The sequence below is a fragment of the Sabethes cyaneus genome, chromosome 1 (genome assembly GCF_943734655.1).
Source record: "Sabethes cyaneus chromosome 1, idSabCyanKW18_F2, whole genome shotgun sequence".
In the NCBI taxonomy this organism is placed as follows: Eukaryota; Metazoa; Arthropoda; class Insecta; order Diptera; family Culicidae; genus Sabethes; species Sabethes cyaneus.
The window spans coordinates 54,045,895-54,071,694 of record NC_071353.1 but is presented as its reverse complement, the minus strand read 5'-3'; the positions used below and the strand labels follow the sequence as shown (position 1 = coordinate 54,071,694).

The 25,800-nt window shown below is 41.3% G+C and overlaps 1 protein-coding gene across 10 annotated transcripts in view; it reads right to left on the bottom strand.

The window, feature by feature from the left end:
* LOC128732765 (serine/threonine-protein phosphatase 2A 56 kDa regulatory subunit epsilon isoform) overlaps positions 1-25,800 on the bottom strand; it is a 111,691-nt gene that overhangs the window by 15,578 nt on the left and 70,313 nt on the right. For all 10 annotated transcript variants that reach the window (XM_053826126.1, XM_053826128.1, XM_053826130.1 and 7 more), the window contains exons 3-5: positions 14,788-14,987; positions 7,541-7,735; positions 7,262-7,452 (exon numbers count right to left, since the gene is read on the bottom strand). In XM_053826126.1, coding sequence (XP_053682101.1) covers positions 7,262-7,452; positions 7,541-7,735; positions 14,788-14,987 — 586 coding nt within the window. The remainder of the gene's footprint in view (positions 1-7,261; positions 7,453-7,540; positions 7,736-14,787; positions 14,988-25,800) is intronic.

The window sequence follows — 25,800 nt, the reverse complement described above, 5'->3', positions numbered from 1 at the left end:
CCCGGGACCGAGTAGCCTGGCGATCCGAAGCACCTTTTTCCCGCGCAAGGATATCCACAAAGCCACCTGGAGATCACCTGACCAATGTACAATGAACCAAATTGACCACGTTCTCATAGAGGGCCGGTTTTTCTTTAACATCACGAACGTATGCTCCCGACGGGGTGCGGATATTGATTCTGACCATTACCTAGCAGCAGTACATGTGCGCTCAAAGCTGTCCACAGTATACCGGACACGTCAAAGCCGCCCTCTTCGGCTGAACATCAAGCAGCTAGATAACCTACAAGCTGCCGAGAACTACGCGCGAGTACTGAATGAGGCACTGCCTTCTTCCGAGGAGTTAGGTGCTTTAAACCTCGAAGACGGTTGGGGCAGAATACGCTCGGCCATCGGAGAGGCACTAGGTGTTGAGCCTCGGAGTACACAAAATGATTGGTTTGATGGGGAATGCCAACAAGCGGTGGAGGAGAAAAAAAAAATGCTTGGAAAAATTATCTAAGTATTGCCACTAGAGAGAACCTGGGCAAATACCGACGAGCTAGGAACCAGTTGACCACGATCCTGAGGAGAAAAAAGCGCCAAAAGGAGGACATAGATCGTGAAGAATTAGAGCAACTATTCCGAGCTAATGACACGCGCAAGTTTTATGAGAAGGTGAACCAAACTCGGAAGGGCTACACACCGAAACCTGACATGTGTAGGGACGAGGGAGGGAATCTAATTACAAACGAGCGCGAGGTGGTCGACAGGTGGAAGCAGTTCTTCGATGAACACCTCAATGGCGAAGTCGTAGAAGGAGGCGGAACGGAAATTAACCTAGGAGCGCCCATGGAAGATAGTAATGTCCTAGCACCTGATCTCCAAGAAGTCAAACGAGAAATCGGGCTGCTGAAGACCAATAAAGCCGCTGGGAAGGACCGCCTACCGGCAGAGCTTTATAAACATGGCGGAAAACGCTAGCAAAGGCTCTACACTGGATTATTTCGAGGATTTGGGAGGAGGAAAATCTACCGGAGGAATGGATGGAAGGAGTGGTTTGTCCCATCTACAAAAAGGGTGATCGGCTAGACTGCTGCAACTATCGCGGTATTACGCTGGGAAACGCCGCCTCCAAGGTACTCTCCCAGATCCTGTTACGCCGGCTGTCACCGATAGCACAAGGTTTCGTAGGGAATTATCAGGCGGGTTTCACGGGGGCTCGCGCAACTACGGACCAAATTTTTACTATCCGACAGATCTTGCAGAAATGTCGGGAGTACAACGTGCCCACGCATCACATCTTTATCGATTTCAAAGCAGCATACGATACAGTCGATCGAGACAAGCTATGGCAGATAATGCACCAATACGGTTTTCCGGACAAACTGACGCGACTGATCAGAGCTACATTGGATCGAGTGATGTGTTTCGTACGCATCTCTAGGACACTCTCGAGTCCCTTCGAGACGCGACGAGGGTTGAGACAAGGTGACGGTCTATCCTGCATGCTGTTCAACATCGCTCTTGAGGGGGTGATCCGACGAGCGGGCTTCGAAACGAGGGGCACGATTTTTACCAACCAACTTCTAGGCTTTGCAGATGACTTCGATATCATTGCCAGGAACTTTGCGACGGTGGAGGTAATCTACGCCAGACTGAAAGCGGAGTCTAGGAGAATTGGGCTAAAAATAAATGCATTGAAGACCAAATACATGAAAGGAAGATGCTCAAAGGAAACAAATGCGCGCCTCCCACGGACGGTAACCGTTGACGGCGACGAACTAGAAGTGGTAGAGGAGTTCGTGTATTTGGGATCGCTGGTGACCGCGGACAACAACACTAGTAAGGAGATCCAGCGGCGCATCCAAGCGGCGTCGGCTCTATGCTGCTGAAGAAGAAGAAGCCCGGGACCAAGTACAATAGAGAGGAATTCTCGACAAAATTCGCTTAGGTAGTACCATGCTTACTTACTTACTTAATTGACCTAACGTCTTACGACAAGGACTGCGCAGTATAATTTCTCCATCTGGTTCGGTCCATGGCAACTGGTTTCCAGTTCTGCGAAAACCATTTTTGCAGGATAGTTATCCGGCATTCTAGCAACATATCCTGCCCAACGTATCCATCCTGCCTTAACCACTTTCTGAATACTTGGTTCGCCATAGAGACGCGCGAGCTCGTGGTTCATTCTTCGCCTCCATACACCGTTCTCTTGCACCCCGCCAAAGATGGTTCGCCGTTCGAAAACTCAGAGTGCTCGTAGGTCCTCTTCTAGCAGTGTCCACGATTCAAGCCCGTAGAGGACAACCGGTCTAATTAGCACTTTGTACGGGGGCTCAGATTGTTCGACCGCAAGTATTTGTGGAGTCCGTAGTAGACCCGGCTTCCGCTGATAATACGCCTTTTAATCTCACTGCTGGTATTGTTGTCCTCTGTTGCCAGTGAGCCAAGGTATACGAACTCGTCGACTACCTCGAAGTCATCTCCGTCGATTACCACTATACTGCCCAAGCGGGCCCTATCCCGCTCGGTCCTGCCCACTAGCATATACTTCGTTTTAGACGTATTTGTCTTCAAATGTTCTGCCGACAGCATCCACGTCGTCAGCAAAGCAAATAAATTGACTGAATTTCGTGCCCCGCATTTCGGTCGCCGCTCATCTTATCATACCTTCAAGCGCAATTTTGAATAGCATGCAAGAAAGACCATCTCCTTATCGAAGTTCCCTGCGAGATTCGAATGGGTCCGACAGTCCAGCCGAGATTCTCACACAGCACAGGATCCCATCTATCGTAGCCATGATAAGTGTAGTAAGCTTATCCGGAAAACCGTTTTCGTCCAAAATTTTCCATAGCTCTTGTCGGTTTACGCTATCATATGCGGCTTTGAAATCAATGAACAGGCGTGGGGACCCGGAATTCGCGGCACTTCTGGAGGATCGGCCGCAGGGCGAGTATTGGGCCGTTGTAGACCGACCCTCCATGAAGCCGGTCTGGTGACTTCCCAGAATTGGCTATTGACGATAGTTGATGTAGGATGACTTGGGACAGTACTTTGTAGGCGGCATTCAGAATAGTGATCGCTCGGTAGTTCTCACAATCCAGCTTATTGCCTTTCTTGTAGATAGCGCAGATAACCCCGTCTTTTCACTCCTCCGGTAGTCGTTCCGTATCCCAAATCTTGACCATCAATTGATGCAAACAGCCGGCCAACTTGTCCGGGCCCATTTTAATAAGTTCCGCTCCAATGCCATCCTTTCCCGCTGCTTTGTTGTTCTTCAGCCGCTGGATAGCCTCTTTAACTTCCCTTATCGATGGGGGTGGCACATCTTCGTTGCTTGCTACACCAGTGTGGTCACTTCCTCCACTATCATGGTCTTCCGCCTGCACGCCATTCAGGTGTTCATCATAGTGCTGCTTCCACCTTTCGATCACCGCACGGTCGTCAGTCAAAATACCTCCGTAACAAGAAAATACCTCCATCTTTATCTCTGCATATTTCAGCCCGCGGCACAAAGCTTTTGCGAGATTCGTTGAGTCTCTGATAGAACTTCCGTGTGTCGTGAAAGCGGTACAGCTGTTCGAGTTCTTCGCACTCCTCCTCTTGGTGGCGCTTCTTCTCCTTGATGAGTCGGGTTTGCTGTCTCCGCTTCTGTTTGTATCGCTTCACATTCTGACGGGTGGCTCTACGCAGCATTTGAACCCGCGCTGCGTTCTTCTCAGCCAATATCTGCTGGCATTCCTCGTCAAACCATTCGTTACGTCGATTTGGTGCCACACGGCCCAGGACGTTCGCCGCTACGCTGTTAATGGCTGTTTTCACGGCATTCCAACAGTCCTCGAGAGGGGCTTCATCCAGCTCACCCTCTTCCAGCAGCGCGATTTCGAGAGATAACGCGTAGTTTTCGGCGACGTCCGGTTACTTCAGTTGCGCTAGATTATACAGTGGCGGGCGCCGGTATCGTAAGTTGTTCACAACTCCCTCGACCCCCTTGAAGATGCGACGAGGGTTAAGAGTAGGTGAGTAGAAGTACGAGCTAGGATGATGGGACTAAAAATAAATACGACGAATCACATGAAAAACAGAGGCACGAAGAAGATGAACAGGCGCCTCCCACGGACCATAATCATTGATCATTACAATAAAGGAGCGTACACCACCATACGAAGTTGACAATGTACAGAACCCTCATTAAATCGGTAGTTCTTTATGGGCTTGCAACTGTGATGCTGCTTAAGGAGTACCCACGCGACTTGCGATTTCTCAGACGCCTGCGAAATTAGCGACGATTGGACTAGGAGCGCGTTGAAGAGGACTGTTTGACCCCGCACGAGTCACCGTGGGTACTCAGAATGGATTTGGCGAACTCGGAAACGGCAATAACGGTCCGATGTAAAGTCGGAACACATTGGCTATCAATTGTGAGAATCAAATTGGAGTTTTTCAAACTATTTACGCAGTTATTCCATTGTAATGCTCACTGTATGGTATGTGAGGTCATCTCATTAAGTTAAATATCCTAAAACCCACTAACACAATATGCATTTTTCCGAACTGAATGCTGAATGAGAACAATCCGCAACGATACTCACAACACTAGAATGGTGCCTTGAACTAGTAGTTCATGCTTGAAAGGCAATTGCACTTCACGCCTTTCTGACCTTTCACGTTTCAATGACACTTTGCGTACAATTAGCGCATTTTGCTTGACGCCTGAGGATAAATGTCGCTTTTCGCGTATTGGAAATTAAAAAATATGTAGTTGATTCAATTTATTATTTTAGTCTCAGCTAATGTGTAGCACATATTAGTTTAGAATTTAATTGCTACAATATATTAAAATATTTTATTCATAAAATTATAGCTTCAAAAATCTTTTTTCAGCCTACAATGGATGAAGGAAAAAGAAATTTGTATTTTATTATGTCAGCTAAAAGCTTAACTTTAAAAACTTGAGCTGACCATCTTATGCATTAAAAAAATCTTTTATTCTAAGAAGCGATAAATCGAATTCTTTGCAGTCATAACTAAGTCAACATTCGAGGAAAATAATGCTTTGATAACCAGAACACAGCGGTTTCTAAATAGTCAGCGTTAATTTCAATGAAAAAGCGTAGTAAAACAATCAATCAACGCTAGTCGATGAGCAGCCGCATGGTTCTTAACTTTGATGACGTGCTGGTGATCACATAATAGATGTTGCTTTACATGTCACCTTTACTGGGACATCGGCCAAAAGAGTCGCAAAACAAATGAATATCAATAGAACGATAAATTATTTCATTTCAATGGGTCTCGATGTCATGTTGATTTTACGAGCACTAATAGATCCCTTGATTCGTCTTGAATATGTGGAATAGAATGCCTCTAACGAAATAAAACATACCTTAAATAGACGTGGACCGTCAAAAACCCTGTTTATTATAAATCGAAAAGGCACCTAAAATTATGGACAAGAGACCTATGAATAACTTTAGACCTAGAAGTTTATTGAATGATAAAAAAAATTTCAATCTGCGACAATCAAATTTGACAAAAACAAATAACCAAATCTCTAAATTATAGTACACTGTTATTGACTATTCACATGCCAGGGGACATCGAAAAAAAATTATCAATTAAGAGAACCCTTCTACTACATAGTAGCCAGGAAGAAAAATACGCTTTCAAAGATGCGGAACAAATTGACCGATAAAGCATAATTCAGCCCCAACTTAGGGTGCAGGCTTGGAACAGTGAATGAAAGGTTTTTTTTTCTTTTCAGCCGCTGCCACCCGGCAGCTCCAGTGACAAATGTAGTCATCCATGCATGAAAAGTCTACACAGCGAGCAGGCACAGTCACTCGGCACTCAATGGCCATAAAACGTCTACAGCGCTCCACCACGGTGTCTGTGTTTGTCTAGCTTTCTGTCAATTTTAAGATCACTCTTCATTCATCAAACTGAGTTCCATTCACCGCTACTTTTGACCATTGGTTCTGTATGAGTTTCGGGTTTTCGCTTACGGTGTTGAAACCAATATACGCATACGAGACCGATTGTAGATCCGATAAGGAATGAGTGCGCATGCGCGTATATTGTGAACAGTTCAATATGACCAATTTTTTGATTCATAAAATTATTAACTGCACAGAACGACCCTATAAGGATTCATAGTTTACTGGCAGAATGTCTAATGAGATTTTGACTGTTAAAACAGTTTTTTAAGCAAACGGAACAGGAAGCAATGCTTCATGGTTTCGCAGGTACTACTCTTACCTGAAAAGGAATATATAATTCCATGCAAAAGACAGCAAAAATGGACAAAAGTTAACTACAAAATTGAACAAGCGAAATTTTTTTTGACTTTCTTCGCCCTTGTCATTCTGAGTCCAGCTGAGTATAGAGAACGTGAAACAGTCATCACGTGTCTGTTCGAATACTTCCGACTTATATGAAGACAAAAAGACATACAACATAAAACATGGTCCATGCCATGATTAGCCAGCGCTATCAGGTAGTTGGGAAGAGAATTGACATAGGAGAGAGAAAGAAGGACAGCTGCACAGCGTCCAAGTAGTAATGTTTGAGTCATTCTAAAAACCTGCAAACTGGTATGCCTCTTTGCGTAGGTGTGGGTGGCTGGGTGTGCCATTGGATTAGCGGTATTTCATACGAATGAACGGTACTGAAGAGGTGAAACCGTAGGAAAATCGAACCTTTTGCTATTATGTCGCCGGCAACAAGAGGATGTAGTTTTATTTTCGGCAAGCTTGTCCTTGTGACGTCGATGCTCTTGAGGAGGACCCTGTTCGTCGTTAATGATCAACCAACAACATGGAGTGTGCACATGTTAGAAAAGTGGAGAACCGGAAGGCATAAATGGGTTGAAAGAGTCGACTGAGATAAAACTGCTGTGCAGTTTTGTTCTTAGCGTCGCTTTTCTGATGTTATTCTGCGATGGCAGGGTTATGATTTTTTAACCAACAGTACTGAAAGTGACATGCACGAATATGTGCTGCGGTTTCAGCAGGTATAATTTGAATCTCACTTGAAAAAGCTCGAACAAGGCAGATAAAAAAACACACCAGTAATGTTTAACAGGGTACCAAAATCTGGAAATAGAAATAGTTTTGATACTTCGAATGCATCATCAGTAAGTCAATTATGTAAATTACAAATTGAGAAAGCAAGAAAGACCAAAATGGCAATAAGTACCCACAAAAAAATGCCAAATTTTTGGCGTGCAGTTTCCCCACAATAATATACCTACAATTAACTATCTCTATCAACTACATACCTTCCCAATATTTCCAGTAATTCGCCGACTCCGTTGAAATGTTCCGTTTCGTATATAAAACGTAGAAATATGTTATTGATTTGCTTACGAATAAAAGCACGTAATCCTAGAAATTTGCCATATATACGATGCAATACGGTCTTCAAAAAATCACGTTCCCGCGGATCCTCGGAGTCAAACAGCTCTAGGAGCTGCAACGGAAGAAATAAAGATTAGACCGGGTCAATATCACAAGCTGCGCTCGATAAGCACTTCGCCGCTGGAAACGGTGGTACAAACCTGCAGGACAAACTTCTGGTCGATCACCTTCTTGCCGAACGTCGCTTGGAAGTCGGCTGACTCTAGGAAGCGTAGAAACACCTCGTACACAAGCTGCAGATGGGGCCAGGACGCTTCGAGCGTCGGGTCGTCCTCTTCCGGATCGAAGTCCGGGTTTTCACTAGGCGGGAGTGTTCGGAATAGATTCACTGATATCTAAAAAAAAAAGAGGGAAAGACAAATGAATCAGCCTGGAGTGTATCAGAATATGTTTTGAATTTTTTTTCCATGTGTGGACTCATTACTGCGACCAGTATAGTTGATCTATTCTAATATCGTCCGGGTGTTTGCTGTATGACCTGCACTGCATTTCTTTTTGCTATAATTGCGAATTGAGTGAGCGATATGCTTATTAAATTTTATGCGTGCTTGCGTGTATGTATTGGGATTTTCCCCACCTTCAAAGCTTGATCTACTTTACCTAAACCCACTTATTCGTCGTTGCCAGCATTATCCCATATTATAGCCGTCCCGGATGAGGACTCTTTCGTTCCTCTGACCAGTGCACTTAACTATAGGAGGGACTTTTGCACTGTCAAGAGGCTTCAGTGGGTAAATATATAGAATTAGTGTGAAGGAAGGGTAAATGAGGGGCATGAAAATAAACTTATGCTGAAGTCACTTGACATCGAATGGCTTGATTCTTCTACTAAGATTCGAACCCATGACCACTCGCTTGTCAAAGCAGACTCGGTAACCTTGCGGCTACGGAGCCCCTCTGTTTTGAAATTACTGTCAGAGAAACCTCTGATGGAAAATATTATCGAAAACATTATGACAATAAGTTTATACAGCACTCGTTCGTTAATTGCACGAATGAGGCGATGCGATTAGCGAATTTCGTTTTTTAATTGCACGATAGTTGCCAATATTTATTGTAAAACGTGATGCGTTATCACTGTAAAGAAGTCTTCACATGCATTCACACGTACGCTAAATTTTGGGAAGAACATCTAAATTTTTACAAACGATCTAAAAGCTTAATGAATATGTGTTCAATTAGTCAAAGTTTAGCCAAATTTGCATGAATTTATTTGTAATGTATCTACGTAATGCAGAGATAGAGAGTTTGCATTCGGCAACGCTGCATTTTTGTTTATAGCAACCACCTGGAAACCCACGTGTAGTTTGACAGATAACTGTTTTTTAGTTGCACGATTGTGCAACTAGCGAACGTGCAATTAAAAGACGGTGCAGTTAGAGGACGTGCAATTAGCGCACGAGTGCTGTATTGTAGACTTTTGATCTAGGTGAGAACAAGAAAGAACAGCTTTCAAAAACCCCAAGAATTTAAAGCTTTACTAAAATCCAGTTAAGGCCATTGCAAATAATTTTTTTGTTTTTGTCACCCCATCCACCCCCCCCCCCCCCTTCAGTGGCTTGACACCGGAAGGACAAAAACTTTATAAAATATTTGTAATGGCGTAATGATTAATAAAATTAAAAGCCAGGCTTGTTTTGGAGTCAAATCGAAACGAAGTGATTGAAAATGAATTTTTTACCCAAAAATATTACATATCACGGAGTAAAAAAGGACTCTGTACATTTTACGTGTAAACGAAAATGTAAAACATTATGAAAATAAAATTTGATATAAATGCCTATCTGATTTAAACAGCTTAAATTATTCATGCTTGTGGCCAAAAATAAACGTGTGATATAAACATAGCCTGATTTCTCTCAAATTTTGATTAAAATCCTTGGGGCGAACCAACCACCGGTTGAAAGCCCCATTAAAAAGCAAATAAATAAATAAATAAAATCTTACAGTTAAATATAAAGCATTATTACATACTTTGACCTCTTCCTTGATCTTTAATTGTATAAAATTTAAAACAATACGACTTTTTCAAACCCCCAACAATGCAAAGAATTTATATTAAACTTTCAAGCAAGAATTAACTTAAATGAATTGATATGTATAGTAATTTAAACAATGTTCTCCGCTGTGTAAATGAGTCAAGATCAAGAACAAAGAATTGGGAGAGCTAAACAAAACTTGATACATATTAGACTCCCTGTTGGTAACTTGATGGGTGTGAAATAGAGAGAGTTACCTGGAAGGAGCGTCAAACATAGCTCTGGATCTCTCAAGCTTCCACCTGGTTCCTTCACGCAGATCTAAGTCAAATGATGACGGTCGATGGCCTAACCCGGAAATGCTTCATGTACTTACTGAAGCAGCTAAGCTAGGAGGTGCGAACTAGAGCGCCTGTTCTTCAGGTGAGGGGCGGCTCACACAGCGTCTGTCTCGAAACGGGCGGCTGAATATGAAATGCTGTGTCCCGCAGGCTATAGCTAAGATGACAGACCCATCAGCGGGATGTAGGTATCGCGACCCCGTTGAGGTAGTATACCGAAAACTCAATTACAACGAACAACGAAGAAAGAAATTCAGTACGGAACAATCGGTATAGGACACGGCAAGGGACAAGGAAACGATTAAGGGATAACGATTGGAAACTTGGTACCTGGGATGTCCGAACTCTTCATGAACCGGCACGGGCTGGCTTGCTTGCTCGAGAGCTGCATCAACTCGTACCAGTGGAAATTTCGGAGAAAGGGAGTTCCGTACAGTAGACCCTATTGCAGGCACTTCTTTCAAGTACCACATCTACTACAGTTGCGGTAAAAAAGCAGAACATGGAGTCAGTTTCGTAGTGTTGGGAAAACAAAAGCAACGAGTTATCCGGTGGAGGCCCGTAGATGACCGTATATGTGTGTTGAGTATCAGGGGCAAATTCTTCAACTATAGCTTAATCAACTTATACGCACCGAACAATGATAAATCCGATGATGCTAAGGACGAGTTTAACGACAGGCTTGAGAGAACCTATGGAGAGTGCCCAAAACACGATGTGAAAATCATCATCGGAGATACAAATGCGCAGATCGGGAGGGAGGAATTCTTCCGTCCAGTTATTGGAAGACATAGCCTTCATCTGTCGACCAATGATAACGGTCTGAGGCTCATAAATTTTGCCGCGGCCAGAGGAATGGCCATCTGTAGCACCTACTTTCCACGGTTGAATATTCGGAAAAACACCCGGAGGCATCCAAATGAAGACTCTAGCTCTCAGATCGATAGTGTCTTGATTGCAGTCGACACTTTTCGGATGTTATCGATGTACGGTCTTTTCGGGGACCAAATATCGACTCTGACCACTATCTCGTAGTGAATAAGATTCGCGCAAGGCTGTCGAACACGGCGAAAGCTCGCACTGAGAGGACGCTGCGTTTCAACATTCAGCGGTGAACAGCAGACGGCGTAGCAGTGGAGTATGCCAGGAAGCTTGACCAACGATTCGCAGAACAGCAGGTAGAAGGAGAAGATATAAATGGGCTGTGGAGGAACATCCATGGTGCCCTCGAAACAGCTGTGAGAGAGGTGGTAGGCACGACGCGTGGAAGTCAGCGTAACAGCTGGTTTGATGCCGAATGCCAGAGAGTGACAGATGAAAAGAACCAGGCCAGGAGCCGCATGCTCCCTGCGGCAACGCGTCAAAACAGAGAGAGGTACAGAGAGACTAGAGCTGCGGAAAAAAGAATCCATCGTCTAAAGAAACGCGAGTACGAGGAGCATGTACTCGTCGGCGCAGAGTAGCGATACGCCAGCAACGACACACGGAGTTTCTATAAAACGGCGAGATGCAGGAATTTTGCCATGCCTGTGATGTGCAATGATAGTGCTGGCAACCTGGTTACCGACAAAACAGCGGTAGCAGCCAGGTGGAAGGAGCACTTTCAGACACTGTTGAATGGAGAGGTAAATGCATAGATCAGCAGGGACAGGATAGGAATTGTAAGCGATGGCCAAGCTGTGGAGCCACCAACACAAGAGGAGGTTAAAAAGGCAATCAGTGAGCTGAAAAACGGTAAGGCTGCTGGGAAGGACGGTATCCCGGCAGCACTTCTAAAAGCGGGGAGCGAGCGGCTGTACGAAGCAATCCACCGCTTAATTGTCAGGATCTGGGAGGAAGAACAAATGCCGGAGGAGTGGTTGGATGGCCTACTTTGCGCAATTTTCAAAAAAGGACATCGACTGGAGTGTAAAAACTATCGAATAATTTAATTGCTCAATTCTGCCTACAAGGTGCTTTCTCGTATCCTGTTCTGCAGACTGAGACCGTTAGCGAAGTCTTTCGTCGGCGAGTACCAAGCTGGTTTTCATGAGGGTCGCTCCACGACGGATCAGATGTTTACCTTGCGTCAGTTGCTAGACAAGTTTCGGGAGTACAACTTGCAGACACACCATCTGTTTGTGGACTTTGAAGCGGCGTACGATTTAGTTAAACGAAATGAGCTGTGGCAGGTAATGCTAGAACATGGTAGTTACGCTGATTCGGGCGACACTGGACGGATCCAAATCATGCGTTAGAATAGCGGGTGAGACCTCCGCTGCTTTCGTGACGTTGGATGGACTGAAGCAAGGGGATGCACTCTCTAACCTGCTATTCAACATTGCCATGGAAGGTGCATTACGAAGGGCAAACGTGGAAAGGAATGGAACTATCATCACGAAATCTCACATGCTTCTTGATTTTGCGGATGATGTCGATATCATCGGAATCAACCGTAGAGCAATGCAAGAAGCCTTCAGGCCTTTTAAAAGTGAAGCAGCGAGATTGGGACTTACCATTAACACCGCCAAAACGAAGTACATGGTTGCTGGTAGGGAACGTGGGAGCCCAAGTGGTGTTGGTGCCGAGGTGGAGCTAGATGGGGAACGATATGAAGTAGTGGAGGAATTTAAATACCTTGGTACACTCGTGATATGTGACAACGATGTAAGCCGCGAAGTGAAACGACGATTTACAGCCGCGAATGGGGCTTTCTACGGATTACCTAGCCAGCTGTAGTCCCGTAGTTTGCAAATTCGCACAAAACTGGCGCTCTACAGAACATTAATCCTGCCGGTGGCCCTTTACGGATAAAAATCATGGACGCTAAAGAAAGCTGATCGGCGAATGCTCGGGGTTTTTGAGCGTAAAATTCTGCGATCTATACTTGGTGGCAAAATGGAGTGTGGCGCAGAAGCATGAATCACGAGTTGTACTAAGTATACAAATATGCTGATATAATGAAGGTAGTGCAATGTGGCAGGCTGCGGTGGGCTGGACACGTTGCCAGAATGTCCGATGAAAGAGTAGCCAAAACTATTTTCAGCAGAGAACCAGGAAGAGGCCGTAGACTCTGAGGCAGACCCCGCACCCGGTGGGTGTGTCCTGTCGAAGATGATGCACGTTCAGCTGGTGTTCGTGGGGATTGGAGAACGGCAGCCCAGGACCGACGGTACTGGAGGACCATAACTCGTTCGGCGCAGGATCGGTAACGGACCGTTGCCACTTAGGTAAAGTAAAGTAAGTTGGTAACTTGAGCGGAGGTCTCTCTCTCTTTCTCTCTGTCGTCATCTCTCATAGAACATATGACCCGAAAACTGCGAGCGGATATCATCAAGGCAGTCCGCAATAATCCCTGGATTTCCGGATGTACATTGGAGAAAAGGTTCACTTCCGCTCGGCGAATCGGTGTGTGAGAATGATTTCGGTTGTACCACGCCAGCAAACATTCCAATAGGATGCTGAAAGTCACCAAAACCGTGCAAGGAAACTGTACGACCAAGTCAACGGATGATTTTCAATGGATGATGAATCCTGGGTCAAAGATATTACTTTATTTACTAAACGTAAGGGGATTAGTTCAGATTTGCCTTTACAGATAAATTCGTTCGCAAGTTATGGATTTGGTAAAGGTATCTGTAGTTGTGAAAAGAATTCATCGCTGCAGAAACTATCTATTAATGGACAACTTTCTACCAAATTGCCCGGTTTTTGGCCCATCGAAAAATATTGGGCGTAAATTAAAGAAGTGCGACAAAACAATTAAAACACCATTTTATATGGAAAATGAAGGCAATACGGTTGACAATGTCACTGTGCAGAAAATGATGGGAGGTATTCAGTGAAAAGTTCGAAAGTTTAAGTTTGTTCGTAAGAAAAGACGTGAACATAATTTTTCTTGTATTTTTTCCTTCAAGCTTAATAAAAAATCTTCAATTTGGTTGGTACTTTGTTTCCTCATGGAGAAATTGGAAATTTTGAGCGACCAAATTCTAAATCGAACAAACTTTAACACCACATTGGAGTAGATTTGACGCTTATCTTGACTTGTTGGTGAAGTTAGACATTATAAATTTTCATAATTGTAGTCTTTCGGATAGATGGAGAGTAGTAGAAGAAAGCAATAAGGCAAAGGTTTTCCAATCACGAGTTTCCTTGCTTGGTATAAAGTAACAAACTACGAGCTTATTAAGTGTTGTTTCAGGTAATCCTCACTGGCGTGTCCAGAGGTGGGTCACCACCATTTCAAATCATTCCTGGCTTTAGGAAAATGGATATTTTTGGTAGTATTATGTTCAGTACACTTTTTTCAGATTAAAAACATTTGAGGTTTTCTACGCCCAAATATGTGCGTCACCTCTGGGTGCGCCAATAGTGATCCTCCCGTCATCTAATTTTCCGCTCTTTTCTTATCACATCTTGTTCTAGCCTAGGGATAGGTCAGGCTTTGTTTCTATGCTTTCTTCTATTGTTTCATCCGTCTTTTGGAAAGATTAGCGTCATAAAAAAATCACCAAAATAACTGCGAGCAAAAACAAACCACCCATATGAACCACACTGGAAAGCTTTCAATGCCGACGAACGAATATTTGGAATAATTGGAAAAGCAAATTTTAATACACATCTTTTGCTAAACTTTTCAGTTTACAAAATTTGCAGAGCAAAGTCGAGGTTAACTTGCTTACAAAGCAATAATGAAGCAACTAGTTAAGAAGTCGCGTTATACATTGTTATGTGCGTCTAAAATACTACAGTCCGGTTTGATTTTGAGAAGAATTAATATCCGAATAAAATGTATCACAAACTTCTAGATCGCTACCAGAATCCATTGCGAAGTTGACAAATTCCCGCGCCAGCTTGACTTATTGCAAAACACACAAGATACACGCGGCACTTTCAATGAACCCGCAATGACTGGCGGCGGTGGAAACCACATTTGACACAAAACAGCCAGGTGGCCAAATGCAAAGAACAAAGTTTTCACTTCGCAGGAAAATTGATCGCTGCAACAAAGTAACTTCCTTTGACAAAGGCACTCGCAGCAGCTATACTATACTGCATCGCCCGCGGCGGTTCCGCAAAACCTACCATTTTGATAATCTCCGGGTAAACGTTCTCCGTCAGCACACCGCGGCCGTGTGTGATGTACGCCGACAAGTCGTTCAGTGCTGCCCGCTTGATTTCCTTGCCCTTGAGATCCGACAGCGGGTCCATGAAGTCAAACGAAACACAGCACTGTCGCAGCTTCCGGATGAACAGCTCCTCCTGCTCTAAGCTGGAGCAGTCCACTGAAAAGAGAAAAGAGAAAATGAGAATTTAGCTTACTGTGACGCACCTGTGATTGTTGTTAAGGTCAGAGTACAGAAGTATCGAATTCATGTATGACTGTAAGCTATTTTCTTCCCACCCAACAAAGTATATTTTTTCCATATTTTGGTCCCCCTAGCGTATATCGAAGGTTGAAAATATTCTTAACTCTTCCATGGCAAGGCAAAGGGTGGTGCAAACTAGTACTTTGTTGAGGTTGTCATAATTTAATGCAAATATAGATTGCAGCAAAGCCTTTCTTCGGTACTGCTTCCAGACAGCCGCAATCATTTTCACACTACAAAAGAGTAAATGTTTACAAATAGCAGCAAAACAATCCGGAGACGACGGTAATATGCACTGCAAAATGCAATAGAGGCAAAATTGGAGGACTGAACCGTATTTCTCAATCGCCTATCGTTTTCAATGTTATTCCTAGCTAGTTTGCATTATGTATTAGCCGCAATTACTAGTGCACAGCCGACAATCAATCGACAGCGGCTGTGGCAAAACCGGGCGATATAAATAGGTGAAACCGAATAAAGAGACTCGGTGCACGCACACTAACTGCTTTGTTATTGTTTTAAGAGCTAAAAAACTGACAGCTAGAGCACATATGTACGTGCATTGAACAGTGATCGAAACTATTAGTAAAACGTAACAATTTGAAAATCATTACCTACCCCTCGGCTAGTACTGCAGCCTACAGGTTTGGAAATATATTCCTTTGCGTTATTCTTAGTTACTGAGGTCTTTGAAAGAAAAATATCATGAAACATTCCATGGTAAATGGCGGAAGTTTTTTTTAGAAAATGTTAAATGTGTAGGATTTATTGAAATTTAAATAGTAGAAGGCCTGATGATAGTAGGTCAATTAAAGATGTACTCCTCAAAAATAATTCTCGTAAAGCCATGTTATATTAAGCCGAATGTCATTTTAGCATATAACAGTGCTTCTGGTTGATGGTTTTGAAACCTTAAACGACCTATGGGTGGGAAGCCACTATAACAGCGTTTCCCAAATAGGGGTTCGCGAACCCCCGGGGGTACGCCAAAAAAATTAGTTCGCTGCAGAATAGTATAGGGAATTCCGACAGGGGGTTCGCGAACCAAAATAGGTTGGGAACCGCTGCACTATAACATTAACCCTTAAATGCGCACGCTGAAAAACTTCATTTTAACAATAAACTTACTTATCTAAAGGCGATAAACATAATTTACTTTAAGGGTGTTTTTCACTATGTTGTTTTAAAGCATCATTGCGCATTTAAGGGTTAACAATACATTGTTAACATTGCGCAGATAGATCGTGTATCATACGTAAGTGATCAACATGCAATTTGAATCCGGAAAATCAAGTGTGGTCCGCGAGTAAGGCAACAAAAGTGCTGAAAATATCAAGGCTCGGAAGTCTCAAGCTTCCATCGAAGCGAACCTGTGGACTACAATTGCGTGGGAAAGTCAAAAGTACCATCGACAGTAATCTGAACACTTCGGATCGTGAGTTGATCCAAAAGATTCGGTGCCACCCTCAGCACAGTAGGAAAAACTTCCCTCCGAGAAGGGTTCAACCTGCTAACATAGTTGTTACAAAGTAGTTGAAACAATCGATATATGACTAATTGTGGTCATAAATAAATTGATGTAACTAGAAGTGCAAAAATTGTGCTGTTTGGGTGAATTTCTATCACGCCAGCAAGCAACCACAGGGGTCTCTTAAACAAAGCTGTGTGGTCTAAATCTGTGATCGAAAGTTTTACGATTAAGTAGGGACCATTTTCGACGGATGGATTCTCATGGACTATACGCACACGTAAGAAGACTTCAGGCAATTACCAGGAAAAAAATTTTATCTGGCAACGGTCCCTAGCAGTCTGTTTGAAATACGTCGCACGCTTAATAAGGGGGTTGTAGTGCTTCCTTTTTATTTAATCCGCTGTAGTTAAAAGGTTCATCACTATTTGCGCCAGGGGGAAAAGTTCGATCTGATTCCGGTTGTAATTGGCTCCCACTATAGGTTAGTTCGATCCGTGAATCCCAGAACTTGGATAAAGAGGTACTTTATACTAACTTAATAAGCGTTGCTTCAATGACCCTCCCGTTCATAATTTTTCGCACTTTCCCCTTTACGGTTTGTTTCGCCCTGAAGATACTATCATCAACACCTTTGTTTCATTGTCATTTGTTGCCATTTCATTTGTTTCGTGCCAATTTTCTGCCTAATTTCCGCTTTCTTGCGCTGCGTGTAAAAGGTCATCAACTCGTATTCAACAAATGTCTTCCTCTTCCACACCTCTTCATACCGCATTGCTACAGTAGTAATAGCAACACGATCCATGGGCTTGAAGTGTCTTGAGTAGAAGAAAAATGGTGCTTTCAAACATCGGAAAAATCGATGCTTTCAAACATCACGAAGAACATTACTGCTTTGTTCAGTAGTGATAAGTTACAAATGCTCAAAAAAAAATCCTTCATTTGTGTATTACTAGCAGGGTAATCATAACCTGTACTTATACCTTTGTGATAGTAGTGAAGCAAGTTTCAATACATTTTTGAAACATCTATTTTTGGTGGAGATTACTTGATCGCATTTCCAGATCTGGTGGTAGTGGTGGTGGTAGTGCAGAGGCAAATTCTGCTACAAAAGTTTTAAACTCACAATCCTTCCTTTTGTTAGCAACTACATGGCCGCAAAGACATTGCAACTGAATTGCTCTTCCAATAAACTATCTAGCATGTTCAATTTTAAGCCCACATTCAAATCTAGTTAAATTGCGATTTAAACTCCGATTTTAAGGGCAGTTTTTTGCTTCATTTTTAAGCCTAATTTCAAGTCTATTTTAATTATAATTTTATCTTCGATTTCAAGGTCAGTTTTAGTCCGATTTCATGTCTTTTTTAAGTTCCATTTCATCTTAGATTTTAAGTCTAGCTTCAGGTTTAATATGTGTACAATTTCAACCGCAACTTCATGTCCCATTTTTAGTTCAATTTCATGCCTAATATAATTTCAATTTTTTCTCCGATTCAAGTTCAATTTATAGCCGATTTTAAGTCTAATTTAATTCCAATTTCAATAACGATGTCAAGTGGAATTTCAAGATCAATTTAAGTCTAAATTTGTATCGAGTTTCATGTCCCATTTTAGGTCCGATTTTAATGGTCATTTAATTCCAATTTCAACTCCAGTTGTAAGTAAAATTAAGTTTAATTTCAAGATGCAATTTTAGGTCCAATGTAGGTCTAATCTCAATTCTAATTTACTGAAATTTTACGACCTTTTTCACATCGTAGTTTAAGTTCTATTTCATGCCTAATTTCCAGTTCAATTTCAAGTCTAACTTACAGTTTAGGGTTAAGTATAATTTCAAATGAAACATTAAGTCCAAGTTGGACTTGGTCGAATTCAAATTAAAAACCATGTTTCAATATAATGTTAAGAACAATTTTAAGTTTAGTTACAAATCCAATTTCAAGTCCACTGGGGATATGAAATGGGAAAGGTAGCCAGGAAAAAGCTATTTTATCAAAAGTGGATGAGCGTTTGATGGGAAGAATGGTAGACTGGATGAAACTACGGAACTTCAATATTGAGCTAAAAATATATTGCGTAGTTCAATTGCTGAGTGGGACTACAAACCACACTCTCTTGGTTTGCACCCAAGTGTTTTGACAGTTAAACTACCAGCACACGGCACCAGATAGTTTAGATATATAGGAGGTGAAGGGTCGTGTGGTTTTCGACTCCCGATGTTATAACTGTAGTTTTAGGCGAATTATTGAACCACACGACTTTATTTTCAAATGTTATTAGCATATTATTTAAAGTAATATTTTTGGTAGTCGGTGTTTCTTAATTATTTTCAGAGAGCGAAGTAAGGCGCTAATTCTTGGCCTATTCTAGCGTGGCTTCGAGCCTAAATGCCATCGGTCTGTCCCCGAGGGTCCGGAGTATCACTTAACCTTTATTGGCAAAGATACCCCAAGCGACTGTAAATATTTCAGGTTCACGCTTTGTTCTTTTCCCTTAATTTCAAGGAGTTGAATGGAATTAAGTATCATTTCTCGTATTCCTATTCGTAATAGCATTTTATGCCATATTATATGAAATTTTATCTCGGCATTATACAGTCATTTGCAAGCGTGATGCAAAAATCAGTTTTCCCACGTGGTTTGACGGCGCGGCGAGACAATTTTACTACTAAAAAGGAAAAAGAAACTGTATAACAAATTTAGAAAGAGTTGGCTCTCTTCAGACGAATTTGCGTATAGACAAGCCAGGGATGTTTTCAAATCCAGAAACAGAGCACAACATAGCCTTTACATGGACAGATTGTAAAGGGATATATGTACAGTCAAATTCGAAGACTTTTTAGACGAACGTCAATTCAAAGCGTCAGGATAAAGGACTACCGATAAATGTGACAAGACCAGAAAGCTGAAAATCTCTGCTGAATTCAACTTTTGCTACATTTGAAATATCGTTGTCGGATGTCTGTGTCCAAATTCTATGTTAAAAATTTGTATGGAGGACTTCTTAGTTCCATTACATAGTTTATTCAATGTGTCTTTAGCAACAGGTTCATTTCCAAAATTTCAGAAAAAAATTAAAATTGAAAATTTTGAAAATTACAGAGGAATTGCCATACTCTCGACCATACCGAAAATGTTCGAATCCATAGTTTATGAGCATTTGTATCGTGAGATTGAACCAAAAATTTCAATTTTCCAACACGGATTCCTTAAAGGACGCACAACGGTAACTAACTTGGCGGAATTTGGTTCGAGAACTGCGCAATGGATGGTGGATGGGTGGCAAGTAGATACAATTTACACAGCTATGTCTAAGGCTCTTGACGTAATAAATATTGATGCGATCGTATCATTGCTGTCAAAGTATGGAATAGGCGGCACAAATCTGAGGTGGATAAGCGATCATCTAAAGAATCGGTCGCAATATGTCACGATTGACAAGAGCAAGTCAGCTTCATTCCCGGTCTGGCCAGGCGTGCCTTAGGGGAGTCATCTAGGACCATTGCTTTTCGTCACAGTCATGAACGAGCTCCCGGAACTTCTGCCTGGAGTTTACGTCTTAATTTGCGCTGACGATGTGAAGGCTTTTCTCCTGGTAAAATCTGTTAAGGACTGTTGAATTCCTCAGGATAGCGTACAACATTTGATCGGATTTTGCAAAACGTTCGGCCTTAAAGTTAATACGAAGTTAATAATCTGGTTTCCTATACTCGAAAAACAAATAAATAGCTATTTGGTTATTTCATGGAAGGTGAAATAATACCAAGAAGAGACCATGTATGTGATCTTGTGGTAGAAATGGACAGCGAGCCTAACTTCATCCGGCATACTGAAAAGCTTGTCGCAAAAGCAAATTGTTTATTTGGCATGATCGAACGCCTCAGTGGAGAATTAACGGATCCGCATACTATTATCCCATTGCACAATGCCTTGGGACGAAGTGGTGTTGAGTACGCAAGTATAATATGGCAACCATTCTACGAAGTGCACAAAAAGCGAATTGAGCGAATCCAAAAGAAATTTATTCGTTATGCCCTGTGGAATTTAGAATGGACCACAGAGATGCCTAAAGTAACTATAAATTGTTATGTTTATTCATTGGAACGGAAAGCTTGGAGAACAGAAGACGTATAGCAGATGCGCTGTTCTTGACGGACATACTCGCCGGCAGGTATAATTCGCCATATTTATTAAGTCAAGTGACAGTGAATGATGGATGTTCGTCGTTAAGAAGTGTAAGACCTTTTCGTTTGACAAATAGAGTTCGAAATTACACCAGAAATGAACCAATGTATAGAATGATGGCCACATTTAACAATTAGCGTGACATTATAAATGTTGAATTGACAAAGAAGCAAATTAGAGATAATCTTAGAATATTTTATGTAAATTATATTTGTAATAAGTAGGTAATAACTATGTAATAATTTTAAAGATCGATAACGGGCAAAGCCCAACATCAGTCAATAAATAAACAAATAAATTTCTGTTTCCACTTGATTACTTGGAATTCTCTTTACGGTACATGCAGCGCAGTTGGATTGGTCGTTAACAAGAAAAATGATAGATTTACGCAACCATCATTTTCTAGGATAGTTTTAAGAATTGACTGTTTAGATTAGATTAGATTAGAAATCCAATTTCAAGTCCACTGGTGGGTCCACGCTGGCGCACGTTTTCTATCATCGCTATAAAATTTAGTGAAAGAAATATTGTAACCGAACTCAGAAGTCCGAAGTTTTTACTTAATTTTTTCTAGGCCAAAACATGCTTTTGAGAGTCGGTGCCCCACCTTCTGTCTATGTCTGGGCACGCCAGTGGTCCCTACGTGCATAGATTTTTCCTTTTTCTTGTGTAATTTTTTTATATATTGTTCATATACGAGAAATAACTCCATACGCGGTCATGACGTTAATTATTTTTGGAAAGGGATGAAGTGTCTGATGCGAAAAATGATTAATTGAATGAACTGGAAAATTTCAACATAGACCTCGCCGCCACGCTTTTTCTGTTGGTACCCGAATGTTTTACTCACTAAACTACTGCCACCGCGTATTAGACTACGTTGTTAGACTAATGCGTTGATCTGATTTAAATAAATCAATAAGTTTTCCTTTTTTTTTTTTTTTCCTTTTTTTTCGGGTTATCCAACTGGTCGCTTAATAGCGTATAAAACTCTGCGCTGGGCCCTTTTGTGTTGTCAACAAAGTGTCAGGGAGACCTCAAACATCAGTTCTACCTGACGAGACAGGCACTGGCGCCCACTAAAACACAGGTAGAGCCCCAAGCATAGCCGTCACGCCTATACCCGCAGGCGGAGGCGTTTCGGCCCTGCGCGGACTCCACGAACTGACTCTAAGATCTCTCTGCCAAAGGCCGGAATGTCATATTTTAAATATAATGATGATGATGACGATGATGATGATAATTATGATGATGAGATGAAAAATAATAGATCGAATTTGTAAATGTGCTTTGGACTTTTTGTACCACTCGAGTTGCAATATGTGGTATAGTGAAGAAGTGGAGAATTCGTCAGCCCCGCCTGACACCGGTCTTCAACCGCGCGCCCGCTTTCAGTTTTCCAACACAAACAACCACAAATGAACCAATAGGTAAGACAAATTTCGGAGCATTAGTGGTTATCAACTTATCAGGGCAAATTTAATCTTTTATCCCCTTAGTATTCACAGTGCATTCCCACGATACAAAGTAAATTGAGCGCAGCACAAGCTGGACGTTCGCGGTAGTCGACAGAAGCTTCAAAATATAGAGACTCGCCCGCCTTCCCACCCTCGAGACCAAAGTGCTGTAAAGCTCTGGGCTTAAACGTCTCTTTAAGACTCGACCCCTTCCCATCGACAGAGCCCGCGGGCGGCCATCAGAGCTCAGGACAGCCACGGGGCCAGTGCAAAAATCCTACTCTATCTAGCAGCACCGCCTAGCCGAAACTCGAACACGCGACACGAATTGACCTAATTTTCCCATCTGCTACCTAAGAAGTGCTATTACCCGTAATCATTACAGAATGGTCCTTCGGCATCCAATCGGATCTGGTATCCCGCTTACATCCCATTACTAACCCTAAGCCCCCGACCAACTCAATCAATCCGACATTTTTCGGAGATATTTGTGACAGTTGTGATAAATAAGGATGAATCCCAGAAAACTTCATCTATTGTCAGAGATCCCCATGCTGGCCTTATTCTTAAACGGAATAAAAGCACTTTCTGAACAACGCAACAATCACATTTGGTAAATTTTTACCCCGAGTCCCACTTGAAATCACAAAAGTATTTTGATATATACCCACATTCAGAAGTAAACGTGACCGCTGTTCATTTACTGATTAGTTAAAAAGCCCTACACCACGACAAGGTTCAGTTTTATCGTAGGGATTTAAATAAATCAATAAGTTTAAGCGAATAAATCACACGTTCTTCAACCAAGTTTTGCAATACACTCAAGTCTTTTTTTATATGGGGGATACGTAGCTCGTAGAATAAAACCGTTTAAAAAAAAAAAAAAATATCGCGTTAATTCGAAAAATGTTGTAAAAAACCGCGTTAATTCAAATATCGTCATAAAATAAACCGTGTTAATTCAAAAATCGACGTAAAAAACCGCGTTAATTCAAAACCATTGAAAAAACTGCTCGAATTTAAAAATCGCGTTAATTCGATAAATGATTTAAAAGAAACCGCGTTAATTCAAAAATCATCATAAAAAAGCGTGTTAATTCAAAAATCGTCATAAAAAACCGCGTTAATTCAAAAATTATAAAAATAAACCGCGGTAAAAAAGACGAGTGTACATCAAATGTAGAGATGATTTCACTATTTTTATTTCAGCAAACGGTGTCTATACCCGAGCAGGAGCGAAGAGCAAAGTAATATCAAAATGTGTTCTTGGAAATCTGATAACTCATATCAAAATTTGGTCTTGTTTTGGCTGACATAGTTGGTGAAATAACAAAAAATAATATTAAAATTTTACTCCTTTAAGGCCAAAAGAATAACTGCTTATGTTATTTGAATAACAAAGCAATAACATGACTGTATTCAGAGTTTAGAATAACATATTTTAGTATTATTAAGGTATTGAATAAGAAATGCAGTAGTATATGAGATATGAAAAAATCATTTTATAAAATAGTTATAAACTAAAATCTCTTTAATCAATAAAAATAAATTTATGAAATATATCGAATGTCATTTTAAGGCCAAAATAAGATATGATAACAAAATCAGTTATTAAACTCATCTTACATCCATTGTTTTAAATATCTACTCAATAACAAAATGTGTTATCAATGTATCTCCATATCTATTCAATTACAAAATATACCATTCTAACACAGTTTGATATTGTTTTTATATTATTTTGCTCTTCGCTCCTGCTCGGGTAGTTTTGCGAAATTAATAAATAGGGGAATGTCATAAAAGTCGGGCCACTGTTTGGGTCAAACCACCGTGATTTTCCAGTTTTAATTACTCGTACAATCTATGGTAAATTTCTTATTGTGACAACTAACTATTCATAAAACATATTGTGAATACCAATTATGTTTACAAAATACGTATTCTGAATTCCGCGGTTAAATATACAAAAAAAAAAGAAAATCTCGAAGCAAACTTTTATTTACATTTAATTATCAGCGGCGGCCCAACCGGTAAACATGGAGCGATTTTGAGAAAATTTTCATTCTTTACGTAATTGCCTTAAACTTATTATTATTTTTCAAGCAATCCCTTGGAGGTCTTTCATGTAGTCTTATATTCGGAGATCTTCACAGCGATGTGCATTTTTAAATGAATGTTTTTGGCAAATGCCAAAAGGTGGCCCAATCACAACGACATTCCGCCATAGTTTTCCAGAGTTGTTCGTCCGTCCGTCACTAATGTTCGCATATATGCCGCGAATACTTGCAAACAATTTACATACATGCTTGCATACAAATGCATGCAAATGATTGTGACAAACACGCAACAGGATCTTTGAAGAAACTGAGGCGGCAGAAAGCCGTCGAAGTTTCCGATAATCAAAGATGTTCAAGCGAACAGCAGATTCAAAGTTTTGCCCGGTTTGCTTCTTGCGATCTATTGAAATTTTCTGTAATTATGGCTTGGGAAGTCCGAATGTTTAATTGGTTTTGCAACTAAATAGGTGGGTTACGTGCCTTTTAATTAAATAAAGATCGCCGAGTTATAAAATGTTTGACTGGTTAATTTTGATACATCTTAAAACCTCAAAACTGCACAAAAATTGTGCCAAAATAATCATACCTTGCTGATAAATACCGAATATGTTAAACTTTCTGTACTATTGGATGTGATATAAACTAAATTTCTTTTTAAAAAGCTTTTGTACCGTGGCTACCCACGCCGGTTCAACTAGTTATTTAATGCGAAGGCATAAAATATTAATTAACGAATATATACCATACACACAGGCAAAAAGTGTGTAAGGTGAACCACAGTGCACTGCATTATTTGTCCACTTGTCTTCCATTAGAATAAGATGTGGATGGGGATTTGATCGGTTGTTTACATTGTGCACTGTCTCCTCTGCTGTAAGAGGCTGACTCGCTTGTGCGCGCGAACGGAGAAACAAATCAAAGCTTAACTGGTTTCTGCTGCAGCTGAAATCGCTGAAACAGAGAATAGAATACAAAAGAAGGGCCGGAATGAATTGACGTGTCCGTGGTGTTGATGGATGGCAGTGCTGATTTTCCGGACGATGCGATCGTGCACTAATGTGCGCTGTGTATGCCTTTGCGGAAGGTCGTGCTGGGTTTGGAAAAACACATGGATGAGCTGGTTAAATTGATTGGCGGAAAACAAAGAACCCCGAACGATTTGACTAATGCATGATGTGCACTGGAAAAGTCTAGCAGGGCTACGCAGATATGCAGTTATACGAAAAAAATTTTTTTTTTTTCATTGATACACTGAGGAGATATATATGGAAAAAGACTTTGTTTTTTTTCGTTATAGTGATTTTCAGATGCATAATTCTCGGATACTTTTTCATTTCGACGTAGGTATCTGATAATGAGACACTCTCTTCGTGTCTCCTCTCTTCCCCTGTTTACGGCTATACTAACTACGGATAATTTCATTTCCAATCCCTCTAATCCTATATCGTGGTATAAAGTGCAAATGCCTTTTTTAGATCGATAAACAACGCTTCAACAGCTTTTTTCTCGTCAGTTTCTTTGTCGACAAGTTCAACGATTACGGTTGTAGTGCCAAATCCTAG